The sequence below is a fragment of the Miniopterus schreibersii genome (assembly GCF_964146895.1).
Source record: "Miniopterus schreibersii genome assembly, chromosome: 10".
Lineage (NCBI taxonomy): Eukaryota > Metazoa > Chordata > Mammalia > Chiroptera > Miniopteridae > Miniopterus > Miniopterus schreibersii.
This window is the reverse complement of record NC_138110.1, coordinates 73,713,985-73,730,908: the sequence shown is the minus strand read 5'-3', so window position 1 is coordinate 73,730,908 and position 16,924 is coordinate 73,713,985. Positions and strand designations below refer to the sequence as shown.

General features: G+C 39.3%; 1 protein-coding gene across 3 annotated transcripts in view; it reads left to right on the top strand.

Moving 5' to 3' along the window:
- Positions 1-16,924, top strand: part of SNX5 (sorting nexin 5) — a 26,740-nt gene extending 9,816 nt beyond the window's left edge. For all 3 annotated transcript variants that reach the window (XM_081148536.1, XM_081148534.1, XM_081148535.1), the window contains 11 exons: positions 1,611-1,721; positions 2,734-2,855; positions 4,663-4,786; positions 5,947-6,042; positions 7,239-7,344; positions 7,432-7,507; positions 8,625-8,664; positions 8,749-8,835; positions 10,609-10,768; positions 14,374-14,459; positions 16,127-16,924. In XM_081148536.1, the coding sequence (XP_081004662.1) occupies positions 2,782-2,855; positions 4,663-4,786; positions 5,947-6,042; positions 7,239-7,344; positions 7,432-7,507; positions 8,625-8,664; positions 8,749-8,835; positions 10,609-10,768; positions 14,374-14,459; positions 16,127-16,177 (900 nt within the window). In that variant the 5' untranslated portion in view covers positions 1,611-1,721; positions 2,734-2,781 and the 3' untranslated portion in view covers positions 16,178-16,924. The remainder of the gene's footprint in view (positions 1-1,610; positions 1,722-2,733; positions 2,856-4,662; positions 4,787-5,946; positions 6,043-7,238; positions 7,345-7,431; positions 7,508-8,624; positions 8,665-8,748; positions 8,836-10,608; positions 10,769-14,373; positions 14,460-16,126) is intronic.

Below are 16,924 nucleotides of genomic sequence, written 5' to 3'. Positions count from 1 at the left end.
CTTCAATAATAAAAACAATGCTAGGCTGCAGCATTGTTACTAAGGGTGGCTGTGAGAAGACACCTCCCTAACTGAAGTGGTTGTCATTTGTTTGCAGTGTAGCACTACTTCTACATGAGTACCTGCTTCATCTTGTAGTAAGCCTCTAAATATGTGCTCTTGCCTCAGTGTTCTCCACTATGGTGGAACCCTAGGGTATTGCCGATGTTAAGTGTGGATTGTATTCTGCTCTATGGGGAGAGCAAATTAGGCAGTGATGTAGGCAGAGTCATTTACTTATCTACACAGCTGAAATCATCTTCTGACTTTTTAATTTGTATGCATGGGAAGTGCTTGCTTTTCGCATGTTTACTAAGTTCTTGGCCTTTGCCCCACTTATTTCTTGTGATTTAAAAGACTTCTCCAAATTTTAATTTTTATAATTTTTAACCTTTTTTTTAATCCTCACTCAAGGGTATTTTTCCCGTTGCCTTTCAGAGAGTGGAAGGAGGGAGAGAGAGAAACAGAGAAACATCTATGTGAGAGAGACATATCTGTTGATTGTCTTCCACACGTGCCCCAACTGGGGCCAGGGATAGAGCCTGTAACAGGTACATGCCCTTGGCCGAAATCGAACCCTGGACTCTCCAGTCCACGGGCTGATGTTCTAACTACTGAGCCAAACTGGCTAGGGCTATAGTTTTTAACTTTTTAAAGTGATTAGAGAGAGAGAAAGAGAAACATTAATTTGTTCCACTTATTTATGCATTCATTGTTTGCTGCTTTTATGTGCCCTGACCAGGGATCAAACTCACAACTTGGCAAATCAGGACAGTGCTCTAATAAACTGAGCTATAGGGCCAGGACAGGTCTCCATTTTTAAAAAAAATTTTTTTTTTTTAAATTCTCACCTGAGGATATATTTTTTTATTGATTTTAGAGAGGGGAAGGGAGTGGGGAAACATCTATGTGAGAGAAATATCCATCAGTGGGCTCTAACTGAGTCATCTGGGCAGGGCTGTCTCCAAATTTTTAATTTGACAAAAGCAGTATGCCAGTCTGGAAAATGTAAAAAGCTAGCTTAAGTTCTCAGGATGAGTTCTTTTGAGAACACTTTCAGCTTCCTTTTCTCCTTCCATAGTAGTTAAATTGTATTGAATGCTTGTCTTACCCCATGAGCGGTCAAAGGGTTTAATGGGTTTAATTGTCTTTTTAGAACAACCTTATGGTGCTGTTTTATTATCCCCACTTTATAGGGGAGGAAACAGGCACCGATTTAAGTAAAGCAAATAAATATAAGGTCCTTTCCTACGTTTTTTTTCTCTTAATACCTTGGTGGCTTGATTAGCAAACCTCAATTACTCAAAAGTCAGTGCGAAGACTATATATCTACCTGAGTTGACCTAAGAGGTGGAAATTTGTGAAAAGAATTCCTTAAACACATGTTGAATCTTGACTTTGATTTTTCATAGTGGCAGGGAGATTGTGTGTTGCTGCTTTTTGTTCTTTAGTGGATCTCATTGTGATGTTTTGTTTTATTTATATGCAGAATTTCCCATAGTGCAGCTCAGGAAACTGAAACCACTTTATGTAAAATGGTGGTTACCAGTTAACTTCTCTTTTATTTACAGACCACGCTGCCCACATTTCAGAGCCCAGAGTTTTCTGTTACAAGGCAACATGAAGACTTTGTCTGGCTACATGACACTCTTTCTGAAACTGCAGACTATGCTGGGCTTATTGTAAGTTCATTTTGGAAAATGAAACAATTACCGAAGCAGATACCTTCTAACATGCTGTTCATTTTGTTTAAAGAGACTATTACCCTTTTTTTTTTTCCATAATGGATTGTGGAAAGTCTGATTTCATCTTCCAACTAGGGTATGTGCTAGTCGTTACTGTTAAAGTCTAAAATATATGAGAATAGTGTTTTATATCTGTGAATGAATTGAAACATACAGTCTCATTCTCAAAAGTGTTTTAGTCTGCTCAAGGAGTAAAGGAGGCAGTTTTTCTTGTGTTTAGCTCTTGAGAGTTAATGAATGCATGGCTGCAGGAAGAGATTTACTGATTTTAAAGGAGAGTTAAGTGTGGTTTGTCCTGTCATACTGAAGAATCTGGCAAAATAACAAAATCAGTACTGAAACTTATATTTAAGAAATGTCTCTTCACTCAATATTAGAATCCTTTGGTTATCTGGAATTAAAAATTCCTTTTGAATTCTAGAGACTGTTATCTTGATTTTTCCTCAGCTCTATTTTAGTGTACTGATTGTAATATATAAATTTTAAACTGACTTTGAAGCAGCATAAACACTATTGTATCCTACCAATTGTCCATAATAGATAAACTGAACAAGTGAGTGCCCAATTGTAGGGAGGACAGTTTTATTTTTTAAATATATCTTTATTGATTTCCGAGAGAGGAAAGGAGAGGGGGAGAGAGAAACAGCAATAAAGAAAGTCGTCAATGATCAGCTGCCTCCTGCACGCCCCCCGACTGGGAATTGAGCCCGCAACCCGGGCACGTGCCCTGACCAGGAATGTAACTGGGATCTCTTGGATCCTAGATTGATGCTCAACTGCTGAGCCATGCCCGGCCAGGTGGGAAGGACAGTTTTAAATAGACAAAAGGAATAATGTTAAGAGAAAAACAGGTTGACCACAGACAGGGCTGGTGGCCTGTGCACAAGCCCCAACCAGAATATCATTGCTGGGACAAGAATGCCCATGAGTTAATTTTCCTCTGCTGCAGATTCCGCCTGCTCCTACAAAGCCTGACTTTGATGGCCCTCGAGAGAAGATGCAGAAACTGGGTGAGGGTGAAGGGTCTATGACCAAAGAAGAATTTGCCAAGATGAAGCAAGAGCTGGAAGCGTAAGTGGATCTTCTTGATGGGACAAGTATAGTAGTAGTTAATTAGTTACTAGTGCTGTCTTCTAAAACTACATTTTGCAGAGTGTGGGGCATAATCTTGAGCTTTAGACCTTGACTTCTTGGGGCCACTAGCACTGGATAGACGAGTAGTTTTCCCCTATCGTAGACCATACTGGTTATAGAATGCTGGTCTGGCATGGTGAAGTAAACCATTGTTTTTTCATATATAAATGATTCTTCAAGCTGCTGATAGTGTAGGATGCTTTCTTCCCTGAAGCTTGATTACTGGAAACATAGTTGAAACTAGATTGCAGCGAATACCATTACAAAGAAGCATTCTCAGTGATAACTACATTGCAGGTTTGGAAGAAGTCCAGGTCCATAGGAAGTTTATTTTACTTTGATTATAATTTAATTAAAACAAAAATAGGGTTTTTTTATTCTGTATCAGAGTTGGAGGTTTTCATTAAAGTTTCTTTTGAAACCATCCTTAAACTTTATCTTGGCTTCCTCCCCCTGTTCTACCATCAGTGTATTGGAATTCAGAGCCTCATTTCAGCAGTTCTCTTTAATGCTCTGCCCCAAGTCCATATTGTCTAGGGCCAGTGCTCTTACGCCTCTAGGTCCTGAATTATTCATGCATTTGAGATACTGTAATTACCATTGCTGAGGATAAAGCACTGAGCACAAAGCCCACGTTCCCGCCATCAGGAAGTTTAGAGTGATCTTTAAAGTCTAGATTGAGATAAAGCCTCTTGATAATTTTGTGTGTGTATGCGATTTTGAGAGTGCATTTATTAAAGCTGGGGGCAGTACCCTGGCCAGTGTGGCTGAGTTGGTAGGAACAATAAGGTCACGGGTTCAATTCCGGATCAGGGTTGATCTCTGGCCCTGCTTGGGGTACTTGTGGAAAGCAACCAATCAGTGTTTCTCCTCCCCATTAAAAATAAATGAAAATCTCCTTGAGTGAGGATTTTCAAAAAAGGCTGGGGACAGTGAAACAAGGAAGGGGTTAGGATAGAAGAAGCAACAGGAGAGAGCCAGAGCCTAGGTGGGACTGCTCTGGCTCCTTAGAAACATTATGGGAAAGAAATGAGCCAAGGTAGGGTTGCTGTTGATTCACTGAAAAGTCAGAGAAAAGGACGCCTTGGAGGTAGGTCAGGGGGTCAGCCTTGGATGAACTGCCACTGCCTGTTGCTCTCTTGGTTGCAAGTCTCATGGGGACCTTTAGAGTTTAGGAGATGCATGCCTGAGTGGGAAGAAAGGGGTGAGTGTGTTCCTGGAAGGTAGAGCTCTGGGTCCTTTGTCTTGAGGGCTTTTAAAGGCGGGGAGTTTAGGGGAGGATCTTAATAGTGTATTCATCAGCTTTATGCTGATGTGCCAAAATGAGGTTTATTCCCCTAACTTCATCTGTCCTTGGATGTATAATTTCTGATGATTCTGAGCCTTGCTAGACTCAGTGCTGTCTATATAGCTGCAGAATTAAAGGGTTTTCATTGTTTTTAAAAAAAATCCACAGTGTTCTGTTGGCTGCTAAATACCAGCAATATTTGCATGTAGGTTTCAGGCTTTGCAGACTTGCTCCATGAACCCCAGTTACAGTTTCACTTTCCCTCTTTGTTTGTTCATGCCACAGATTCCAAAATGGCAGCTAACTTATTACTTAATCAGATATAAAGTTACACTAAAATGTTTAGGTCCTGTTCAGATATTTTGCTTAGTGGCACGAGCAGAACTGAAAACTGCGTGTGGTAGTGGTTACTAGTTGAACAGTGCCAACTAAATGTCTTATATACTTCTCTTTTAGTGAATATCTCGCTGTCTTTAAGAAGACTGTGTCCTCCCATGAAGTCTTTCTTCAGCGACTCTCTTCTCACCCTGTTCTCAATAAAGATCGCAACTTTCATGTTTTCCTGGAATATGATCAGGATGTAAGGCACTTTTTAAAATTCCATTTCCAGGATCAGTGAAATGTAACAAGAGTATACTTTAAAAATATACTTGATATATTTTCTGCAAAATTGACTTTTAAAGTTCTGAATTTCTTACCAACACAGTGGAAACCTTTTGTAGGTGCTGCTTCCCCTCCCTGGCAGATCAGTTAGACATTTTTATAAAGGGCTGCTTAAGATTTTGACTTTTTCCCCCTTCTAAAGACCAGTTTTCTTTCTCAGTTAAGTTTGGGATTGTTAGAAGAAACTTAAATTGATCCACATTTGTTTTCTTTTTGGCTACCTTTTTGTTGACAAAAGACTTGCATGCTTTTTTTTTTTTTTTTTATGTTTCTGTTAATATGTATGAGGCAAGCCCCAACTTAGAAATTTCCTCAGTGTCTTCTAACCAGTGAAGTTTAATAAACAACATAGAACAGAACAAATTTTACTGAGGATTTAAAAGCCAGTAAGACTTGGTACCTGGCCAGTGTGGCTCAGTTGGTTGGAGCATTGTCCTGTACACTGAAGGGTCGCGGTTCAATTCCTGGTCCGGACAAATACCCGGTTATGGGTTCGATCTTGGGTCAGGGCATGTATGGGAGGCTACTGATTGATGTTTCTCTATCACATCAGTGTTTCCCTTTCCCTTTTTCTCTAAAATCAATAAAAAAGGAGAGAAGAAAAATCTTGGTGCCCAGATAGTTTTCAAAATATCTTTTAGGCCATACTTTTAGAATTGTGACCTGTATTTCAGTTTAGCTGTTTATTCAGTATTTTATTTTAATTTTAAGTGTCTTTATTGATTTCAGAGAGAGGAGGGGGGAGAGAGAGAAAGATAGAAACATCAATGATAAGAGAGTCATTGATCACCTGCTTCCTGCAAGCCCCCCACTGGATGGAGATCAGACCCACAACCCGGGCATATGCCCTGACCGGGAATCGACCGTGATCTCTGGATCATAGGTCAGTGCTCAACTGCTGAGCCACGTTGGCTGGGCTGTTTATTCAATATTTTAGATATGGTGGTTAAGATGGAATTTGTCTTACCTCTTTATCTTAATGTGTGTGCCTTAGAAGTCTTACTTGGAATGTATTCAGGACTTAGCTAGAAAAATATATTTACCATAAACTATTCTTTTGGAATTCTCTTACTTCAGCTAAGTGTTAGGCGGAAAAATACCAAAGAGATGTTTGGTGGCTTTTTCAAAAGTGTGGTGAAAAGTGCTGATGAAGTCCTTTTTTCTGGAGTCAAGGTAAGTGGCTTTTAGCTGTTTAAAAAAGTGCTTGACTTCATGTGGATAGGTGACCTTTTAATTTTTCTGAAAAGATATTTGTGAAACAAATGAGTTCTCAGAAGTGTAATTTTTTCAAATTTTGGATATTTTTCTCTTTGTTGAATTGTCACTTATTTTTCCAAAAATATCCTGTTGTCTTCCTGGAGAGAGGATAAGAACCTTCCTCTTAAGTCTCTGTTTTCTTTTTTTTCGTAAGGAGAGATGTTAAATTATTTTTAAGAAGAAAATTAGCTACAAGATTTAGTCTTTCATGCCATTCTCCAGAACTATACTCTCCGTCTTGGTAGCCCTAGACACTTGACATTTTTAATTTTATTTACATGCTGGTTTCCAAGGACTTGATATGAAGAAAAGAATGTAATATATCTCACTGATACTTTTGTTTTAGATAATACTGAGTTAAGTAAAATATTTAAAGTAAGTTCGCCTGTTTTTTTATAATGTGGCTACTAAATTTTAATGGCACGCATGGGTCACACATTTCTACTGTTCAGTACTGTTCTAGAAAATAAAATGAATATACAAGTCTCTCATTAACCTCATAGATATGATTTGTTTTTTCATTCCTCAGCCCCCTTTTTAACTGTGTTACCTTAATAGCTACTGTTTGATGTCTAATTTTGTCACTTGGGGGCTTGAGTAAGGAGCCCAGAATATAGGTGCTGTGTACAGGGGGCATTGCCAGAAATTTGGAAGTTTGTTGACAGTCTCATTGGCACAGTTTCAGGTGTGTGGGACTGGCCTGTACCCATGCATTTGCAGGGTATTTGGTGTTCCTGGCTGGTGCCCACCAGATTCCAGTATTGCCTCTTAGTCTGTAAATAACCGAATTCATCTCTCTTTAACACGCACAAATGTGGTCTCTCAAGGCTAGGTAACAACCCACTAAGCAGAACTTGCGCTAGGAGAATTGCTAGATCTTAGGATATAGGAGTGTTACTGGGCATTGTTAAATGGTTCTCTGTTGACATTTCTTGCAAACACTTGATTTTTGCTAGTCTTGGGTATGAAATGGTATTTTGTCAATTTGTATTTCCCTAGCTTATAGAGGTTAAACTTCTGCATGAACTTATTTCCTTAGTGTTTTTTCTAATACAAAATACATATTCATATTCTTAAAAGTTTTGCTTCTCAATTTTTCTCTCCTCTTTTAGGAGGTAGATGACTTCTTTGAGCAAGAGAAGAATTTCCTCATTAACTATTATAATAGGATCAAGGATTCATGTGCAAAAGCTGACAAAATGACCAGATCTCATAAAAGTAAATACCATTCACCCACTAGCCACCTAGCTTTGCTAATGTGCCAGCTCTGTTCATATAAATAAAGGGCTGTCCTTGTTTCTGCAGGTGTTGCAGATGACTATATCCACACTGCAGCCTGCCTACATAACCTGGCTTTAGAAGAGCCCACCGTTATCAAAAAGTAAGCTTTTGGGGGGAGGGCTTTCCCCCTAATTCTCTAATCTAAAACTACCAAGTGGTATAATTAAAAGTATGAGTAATGACTATAGTTTTAGTTCTGCTCTTGAGTACAAGCTCATCAAGGGTAGATAGTCTAGCAACTCAAATCTAACACACACTCTGAACACAGACACTTTGTAGAGAACTCAGAGGGCACTTGTGTACCAAAACATGAGTGTTTTGTCAAAGCCTTTATTTCTGTCAAGCCTTTATTACATGTCTCCATTTCTTTTTGATTATTTGAAATTTGCTTTGTGTGTTCAGTGGCACATGGTGCTTGCCACTTTACCTGGCAATACCTTGGACTGACTTGAAGAGATTTGATGAAAGTGGTCATAAGTATAATGTGATGACCCCAGTCTAATCCTGAACTTTTTTAAGAATTACATCCTGTTTCTCTATCCTGGCCATTTTTGGAGTGAGACATTGTATTCTTTAATACCTAGGCTTGGTATAACAGGTGGCAGTATTTCTGATTTGAGAGTGGAAGTCAGCTAATGGCGGAACCAAGATGAGATAGTCTTTACTTAATGGCTTTGGGAAACGTGGTGGTTCATTAGAACCTGACCTTGCTTAACAGTTTTGGCATTGGATAAGAATTGGGGTCATGCCCTGGCCAGTGTTGCTCAGTTGGTTGGAGCATCGTCCTATACGCCTATAGCAGGTTCGATTGTCAATCAGGGTACATAGCCAGGTTGTGGGTTTAATCCCTGGTTGGGCCGTGTGTGGGAGACATCTGATTGATGATTCTCTCTCTCCTTTTCTCTAAATATCAGTAAAAAATTATTAAAAATTAAAAAAGAAAATTGGATACAGATTCTGCATGGCAGGATGGCTGAAGGGGTAGGCTACCAAGAGAGGTTGATACCCATGACTGGCACTATAAATGTGCTCAATTTTATAATCATCTTCTCTACTAGATTGGGTGAACTGTGATGAAAGCACTACTTTGATATGTTAATTCTAAAGCACCAAAGACTAGGACTCCCGAATTTACCCATTCATGTCTTAGAGTACCGATAAGATCATATGTCATACATGATTTGAGACCTTAAACTAAAATCATGTATATATTTCAGGTACTTATTGAAGGTTGCTGAGCTATTTGAAAAACTTAGGGTAAGGATTTTTATGTTGGTCTTCATTATATATTTTATAATCTATAGATTTCTGCTTTGATGATGGTGACCTTTATTTTAATAGAAAGTAGAGGGTCGAGTCTCCTCAGATGAGGATTTAAAGCTGACAGAGCTCCTTCGATACTACATGCTCAACATAGAGGCTGCTAAGGTAAGTCCTTTAAGTCTGCCTTGCTATGACCTAGAAGAGGTCTGATGTTAGAAATGTATTCTTTTTGTTCAAAATGAAGGAAGATAGGAATTTTATCAGGATAGTTTGTGTACTTGATATGGACCTAAATAGAGATGTAAACTGAGGTGAGCTTGAGTTACCAGAAATTGAGTTTATTGAGGAATAGCAAAGGAATGGCAGTTTGAAAAAGGCATACTGTAGCAAGCTACACGTGAGTCTGATGTGGGTTTGGGGTGGGTTGTATTTATGGGCAAGGAGGGTACAAAGAGTGGGAAGTCCAGCCAGAGTTCAAGTAGTGTAAGTTCAAGGGTGGATGTTCATTGGTTAGGAGATTCTTCTGTAAATGGGGCATTTACAAGAAATTGGCCTCTTAGTTCTTAAGTTCTATTCTGTGGGCACATGCATGAGGTTCTTCATGTCTTCCAGTTTCATTTTAGATTGAAATCTTTCCACAATGTTATGCCTTTTTGTGGCATTGTATCCTTAGTTTATATTGCTTGAGAGCAGTAGGGGTTTTGCTGAGTAGACAGATAATAGTTTGGGGGGTTATGAGTTACTGGGTGCAGGACATAACTGAAGACTTTCCAGAGGAGCTATTTCTGAGGCAGAAAAGGTTCTGGGATTTGTGAGTTTTTATTGAATTGCAGTTGTCACTGCAGCCTGTGAGTCACAAAGCATTACTAAGCAAGACTAAGTAGGGAGCAGAATGACCTTTTAGAATGAAACCTGCATTCTCCACTATCGACCCAGCCCTGAACAGAAATGTTTAAGTTATTTTCACGTGAAATATATTGAATCAGGCGACATAAAATTGGATAGGAAAGTGCTGTCAGGATGTAGAAATTCATTATTTTTCCCTTAGTTTAGTTAATTTGTCTTTCGGCATGTTTCCTTAGTCTTATTTGGGTTTTTTTCTTTTTTACATACACTTGACTGTCTTTATAATGGATTTAGGTGCTGATGATAAATAAGATTTTGCATATACACAAAAGTGGACATAATTGAACCTCTTGTATCTGTCATACATACATCATAACTTTTTCATTTTAGATACTGAGGTAACTTTGCTGCAAGATTGCAAAGACTATTTCAGGTTAGATCCTCAGGGCAGACCTCCAGAGGCAGGGTTTTCCAGACGGATTGTGAGAATGTTCTAACCGCTCACTGCCCACTTGCTTTCTGTCCTCTTTTTTTTTTTTTTTTTTTTTATTCTCACCCAATATTTTTCCATTGCTTTTCAGAGAGAGTGCAAGGTTGGTGGGGGGGGTATCTATGTGAGAGAGACACATCAATTGGTTGCCTCCTGCACTCACCCAGACTGGGACGGGATTGAACCTGCAGCCTAGGTACTTGCCCTTCACTGGGAATTGAACCTGAGGCCTTTTGTTTCTCAGCTGACACGCTAACCAGCGAGCCATACCAGTTTGGGCTCTCTGCATCATTTGACTCACCTTGCATTAACTGCACATGTTTTAACACATACAGGTTAATTTCCTGAAATTATTTTCCTAGAAAAAGAAATCTTAGGGTTTTCACTGTTGGGGTTTTTTTTCTCTTGACCCACATATTGAGTTCTGAAAAAGCTCTCAATAATGCCATAAGAGTTCCCAGCTTAATCTTGAGATATAAAAAAATAATGGGAGGGAATAATAGAGGTAGATTACATTTCTGCCATCTAACATTTCAGACAGTGCATTGGTACTGTAGTACTTCGAATATTTTAACTGCCATGTTTTATCTTTTACTTCTCAGGATCTCTTATACAGACGTACCAAAGCCCTCATTGACTATGAGAATTCAAACAAAGCGTTGGATAAGGCCCGGTTAAAAAGCAAAGATGTGAAGCTGGCTGAGGCACACCAGCAGGAATGCTGCAAGAAATTTGAACAGCTTTCTGAATCTGCAAAAGAAGGTTGAGCAGGGCTGCTCTTTCTCTTGTACTTACTATTTGTAAATTGTTTCAATCTTACAGAGAGAAGTTGCGCAAATAGTGCAAAGAACACCATACTTATACATCCTTGGGGTCACCTACCTGTCCACAGTTTGTTCTTTCTGCTTTGTCACTTGCCACACATGCTCCCATGTATGTGTGTGTGTCTGTGTTTTAACCATTTGAGTTTGAGATTAAGTTTTATGTATTATGTCTTTTTTTTTTTTTTCCCTAAAAAGTTTTTGTGCATTTCTCTTTAATTTTCAAAGAACCCCTCTCAGGCTTTTTTTTTAAACACACTTCTTTGCCTTTTTGAAGACCATAATCTCTTTACAAATAGAATGTTTCTCATTTTTGGTTTGCCTATTTCCTCATGATTAGATTCCAGTTAGGCATTTCCAACAGAACACTATGTAAATAGTATGTGCTTAGGGTATGGTATCTGAGGGCATGTTCTGTCTGTCTTCCCCTAAGCAGTTTCAAAATTTTGTGGTATTAATGTCTATGTTGGGCCTTGTCTGAACCAACCTTTACCCTGGTGGTTGCAGAAAGGTGATTTCCCCTTCCCCCAATTCTAGCATTTCCTTTCCTCTAGCATTCCCTTTTCTCTAGCATTCCCTTTCCAAATTAGCACTTGACATTATCTTTCAAGCACAAGCCTTCCCTTTTTCCTACTTTATTAGAGTCATGGGTTCCTATTTTTGAAAACAGTTTTAAAATGTACTATTTTGGTGCTCAGATTGTACAGACTTAGCGAGTGAGGGGTGCCTTTAAGTTGACATGTTCTTATGACATACCACCCATTCTTTTGAACAGTTAGATGTTCTTTGTTAATCATACATTTTCTATTCTGGGCCTGGAAACTGCCATTTCTTTCAGGAGCCTGGATTCTTATTACTTTAGGAATAGTAGTAACAAGATTGGGTTCCACATAAGCTCTTTTTGCTCCGGGAGAGCCTCTACTTCTGGGCCCTTCTGCTGTCAGCAAGGAAATATAGGGTGTGTGCACATGCACTTTGCTTCTCTCTCCCCTCAGTAATCATGAATCCATGATGATGATTCCTGTTCATATCCACAGGATTTTTCTTGTCTTCTCCCGCTCCTTTTTAATATTGCTTTGCTTTCGGGGGAGATGGTGCACCATGTAGTCTTTTCCTTTTTTTTTTTCCTTAAAAAATATATTATTGATTTCTGAGAGAGAGGAAGGCAGAGGGGGGAGAAAGAGAAATATCAGTGATGAGAGAGAGTCATTGATTGACTGCCTTCTGCAAGCCCCCTACTGGGGATTGAGCCTGAAACCCGGGCATGTGCCCTGACCAGGAACCGACCCATGATCTCCTGGTTCATGGGGGGTGGGGCTCAACCACTGAGTCACATCAGCCAGGCTGTGTAGATCTTTTAAAATATATCTGTGTCTTTGATGACTAATAATCTAACATTTTCATGCACCCTGAAATCTTTTTAGACTGTGACTTTAGAAATCTTTGCGACAGACAGTCCAATCCCCTGATTTGGAAAGAAGTTAACTGAGACTCAGCTCATCCCTCTGTGGCGGTTTGAGGGAGCAGCCCTGATGCATGCACTGGTCTGGGCAGTAGTCTTTTTATTTTTAATGTTTATTTATTTATTTATTTTAAATATATCTTTATTGATTTCAGAGAGAGGAAAGGAGAGGAAGAGAGAGAGACAGAAACATCAATGATGAGAGAGTCATTGGTCGAGCCCGCAACCAGGGCATGTGTCCTGACCGGGAATCAAAACCCGGATCGCCTGGATCCCAGGTCGACGCTCAACTGCTGAGCCACGCCCGGCCGGGCTAATGTATCTTTATTGATTTCAGAGAGAGGAAGGGAGAGAGAGATAGAAACATCAATGATGAGAGAGTCATTGATCAGCTGCCTCCTGTGCACTTCCAACTGGGGATTGAGTCCACAATCTGGGCATTTACCCTGACCAGGAATCGAACCGGGATCTCCTGGATGCTAGGTTGATACTGAGCCACGCCCAGCAGGGCAGTAGTCTTTTCCTTAAGAGATCTCACTGCCCTATAGTTCTTAGGGGCCATGGAACATGCCAAACCAAAAAGTAAAGAATGTGTCTTTCAGAACAAATGTAATTATAGCGAGTCTGTACTTGATTCACCCTCAAAACACCTTCCCTTACCCCCAAAGGCTCAGGTTCCCTTGAGAAATCTGTCTCATTTTAAGACTGTTTTCCCAAAACTCTTTTTCCTTCCCTGTGGTTTCAAAATCTTAGGCATATTTGGAAATGTCCTGTCTGTAATAGCTGTCTGTGAACAATACAGTTCTCCTTTGTCTTGGCTCATACCTATTCAGGACTGTAATACCTTAACTGAGGAGCAGAGCTTCTCTGTACAAAAACTCTGCAAATGGCAAGTGGATACGCTCATGTGGCTGTCTTTTAGATTCTTTCAAAGGAGCCTCCTTGCTGCCCTATTAAAATAAATTCTTGCACTTCCCCTCTCCTTTTTAGCAGCTTATTTAAATTTATAAGGAACACTTAAAACTATATATAGGCCAGAGTTTAGTGGCTCTGAGAGTTACAGAGAGGGGATTAACGAAAAACCAGTTGGCAGTTCAGAGATTAATGGATCTTAACCTGCTTGTCTTTGGTCCCAGTTCTTTGTAAGATTTGTGGCTGAACTGATTCTAGTCAGTTGAATGAGCGTAGTAAGACAATGGTGTGGGGGAGACAGAAGGGTTAGTGTAGAGTCGTGGTCTTGTGTGCAGGCCTTAGAGGAAGGACGTGAACTGATCTTGACATCTGGGAAGACCCACTTAGCCTAGTATATTCAAGGTATGGCCATTAACACATCACTATAAAAATTGTGTGTTTTTACTTTTTAATGTGGCTGCTTGCATTATATTTCTGTTGGACGTGCCGTATAGACATGGTACAGGAGGATAAGTTTATTCCTAAGTACCCAACAGCACCAGCTTGAGCTAGGGAGGATTTTCAGAGTTTAAAAAAATATCCTTTAACCCTTTGTGGTCGTTTGTCTGCTCTCAGCCACCAAAGCTTTTTTACTGTTCCGGTCGTATGTCTGCTCTTAGCCACCACAGCAAGGAACCGTACAAATCTTAACTCCATTCATGTATCAGTTCATAATTTCTCTTGTTTATCCTTCATAATCTTGCATGTTATGTATCACTGCTCTTTCAATGGAAATTAATTCCGACCAGTATGACACCCATGTCCAAATTTAATACGACCGCAAAGGGTTAAAAAGCTATTGATTCAAGTATGTGTCACTTACTACCTCCCCAACCCTCTATCTACAAACTGGTTAAAGGCAAGGCTGCTCATCTTAGAGATTCCCCAAGTCAGTAGCCCTTCTCTGAATTTTGATGCTCAGTGATTGGGTGGTGGTTCTTATTTAAAGGCAATGGCAAGCATATCATTACAGTGTCCATAAAATGGGGTGGGTACCAATTGCAGAGAGAATCAGAATGTGAGAAAATATGGTAGTGCTTCAAAGCTTTGGAGATGATTTATTTGGAAGAATAGTATTTGGAAGTTACATGAAAATTGTTCAACTTTTTTTTGGTAAACTTTCTCTTTTGTAGAACTAAGCAATTTCAAACGAAAGAGAGTGGCAGCATTTAGAAAGAATTTAATTGAAATGTCTGAACTGGAAATAAAGCATGCTAGGGTAAGTATTCAGATTAAGCCAACAACTTTTTTAGGGTTGTTTTTTTTAAAGTTATTTTCCAATTCATTATCCCAATGTTATTAGGCAGATGGAATTTGCTTTGTGGTTTTAATCCTGTGTAGTGTAGGTGGGGTACACTTGTTAAAGTGTGTCTATTGTACTGCAAAACAAAAATTCATAACGTCTTGCTGAAACACTGCTTTTGAGAAGATCATTCTTAGTAGTGGCTATCCTGCCTCCTCAAAGTCCTGTGGACCATATTTTGAAGAACCTGTTCTAACAATTTGTAAATGGTATGATAGATGTGTTCACAGTTCTTAATTATCTGGAGTTTTCATGGGAAATTTAAAAAAAAAAAATGTCTTTATTGATTTCATGGGAAGAGAGAACTATCAGTGATGAGAGAGAGTCATTGATCAGCTGCCTCCTGCATGTCCCCCATTGGGGGGTCGAGCCCGAAACTCAGGCATGTGCCCTGTCTGGGAATCGAATCTCGATCTCCTGGATCATAGGTCGATGCTCATCTGTTGAGCCATGCCAGCTGGGCAAGAAAACAAGTTTTTAAAATAAATTGTCTTCTAGTTTTGCTAAATGTCTTCTGATATTCCTTTTTGGTTTAGAAAGGAAGAAAAACTTCCAAATATATATATATATATATTGATGTCTAGCTTAATTTTGCACAGAAAAGTTGGTTTTCAGTGGTAGGTGCACATTAGAATTTACTAGGGACTTTTTAAGACTTTTTGCTGCCCAGACCCATTCACTCAGAACCTCTCAGTGTGGTTTTTTTGGGTGGTTCCTAGGTCAGCCCTTAGTCAGGGAATTGGAGGAGGGAACTGTGTCACTGGCCATCAGCATTGCTTAAAGCAAGAAGACTTAGAATATTTGTGTGTTTTAAATTCCTTTATTGTGACTACAACATAAATGGGTTTATTCACTTGTCTGTTGGTCCTTTTAAATTAGAGTTTAAAGTATGATTTATACATAAATTATATCCATAATGTTCTGGGTGATGTAAGTTTTCTGAATTCCTTTAAAGTGAGAACTATGAGGCAATTGGTGCGAAGTCTTATACAAACATCATTTGTTTTCATTTAAAACCACCCATAACTAATTTTTAGCAACTTTTTATCCAGTCTTCTCAAGGCCTTTATCCTCAAAGAACAACTTATTTATGTAGTAGTTAGGTTAATTCATATAAGCAGAATTGACATGACTGCCTTTGGTAGCCAACCTGGGGTGGGGAGGGTGGAGGTGCTGGAGCTGCAACCACTAGCTTTTTAGCTCCGAGCAGTCCCAGATCCTCTGAGGGAGAGGAGGTTTGTAGGTTGTGATTTTATTTTTATGTTTTTAATTTTAGAGGAAGGGACAGAGAGAGGAAAAAAATATCCATGTGAGAGAAAAATACCCGTTGCCTCCTGCATGCGCTCCAACTGGGACTTTAACCCCCCACCTTTTGGTGCGAGGGACTACGCTCCAACCAGCTGAGCCACTCCGGCCAGGGCTGATTGTGTTGTGATTTAATGAAGAAAAGCACCAACCCAGTTTGGTTGGTTTTGTATCTTGTGAAGAGCTAGGGTGGTGGGTTTGAGTTTAATTCTAACAGATAATAGAAAGTCTTAGGCTCCAGTGAGTCACTGGTCTACCTTCACTTGTTTTTCTTCCAGAACAATGTCTCCCTCTTGCAGAGCTGCATTGACTTGTTCAAGAACAACTGATCTGCCTTTTCTCTGAACGAAGGATATGAATGTGAAAGCCAGCGTCACTTGCACTTAAATCATTACAACAGAAGATTTATTACCTTTGACTTTAGTTTAAAATTATGTTAATAAATATTTTGATTTCTAAAAATCTTAACACTTAACCATGTTGGTTTAAAAATATTTCTACTACATGCTCCTTGGACATAACTAATCTCCTTAAGCATTTACTAATTCAGAGTGTGCAGAATCTAAAACTGGGTTCTCTGTAATTTTCTTTAGTTATTAAGAAAGGGTACAGGAAATATGTGCCTTCTGGAAGCAAGCATAAGCAATTGCCTGGCACATGTAGTCTCACTGTTTCATGTGCCCGTGTCCCTACAAACCAGATATATTAGGGTAGGTGCCAATTACAACCAATAATTCAGCTGCTGTTACAGGTAACAAACATTCCATTCCTTAATGAGGTAACTTTCCCCCTTCTTACTGAGTTTTTAGTCATCTTTAGTGTTTGTACTATAACAAGAGCAAGAACACCTCATTTATCTTTCTATACCCTTTGCAGCACCATTTTTGTAGTTGGGATATAAATATTCGAGAGAGAAGTATCTTAAGGGTATAAAAATGAATTTGGTTTATTTTAGAAAATAGCCGGGTCTACATTAAGAAAGATGTGAATGCCCTCCCTAATTGGGTGGGCGGGGGGTGTGTGTGTGTTTGTGTTTGGACTTTTTGTAAAGTGTGTAATAAAATAATAAACTGTGA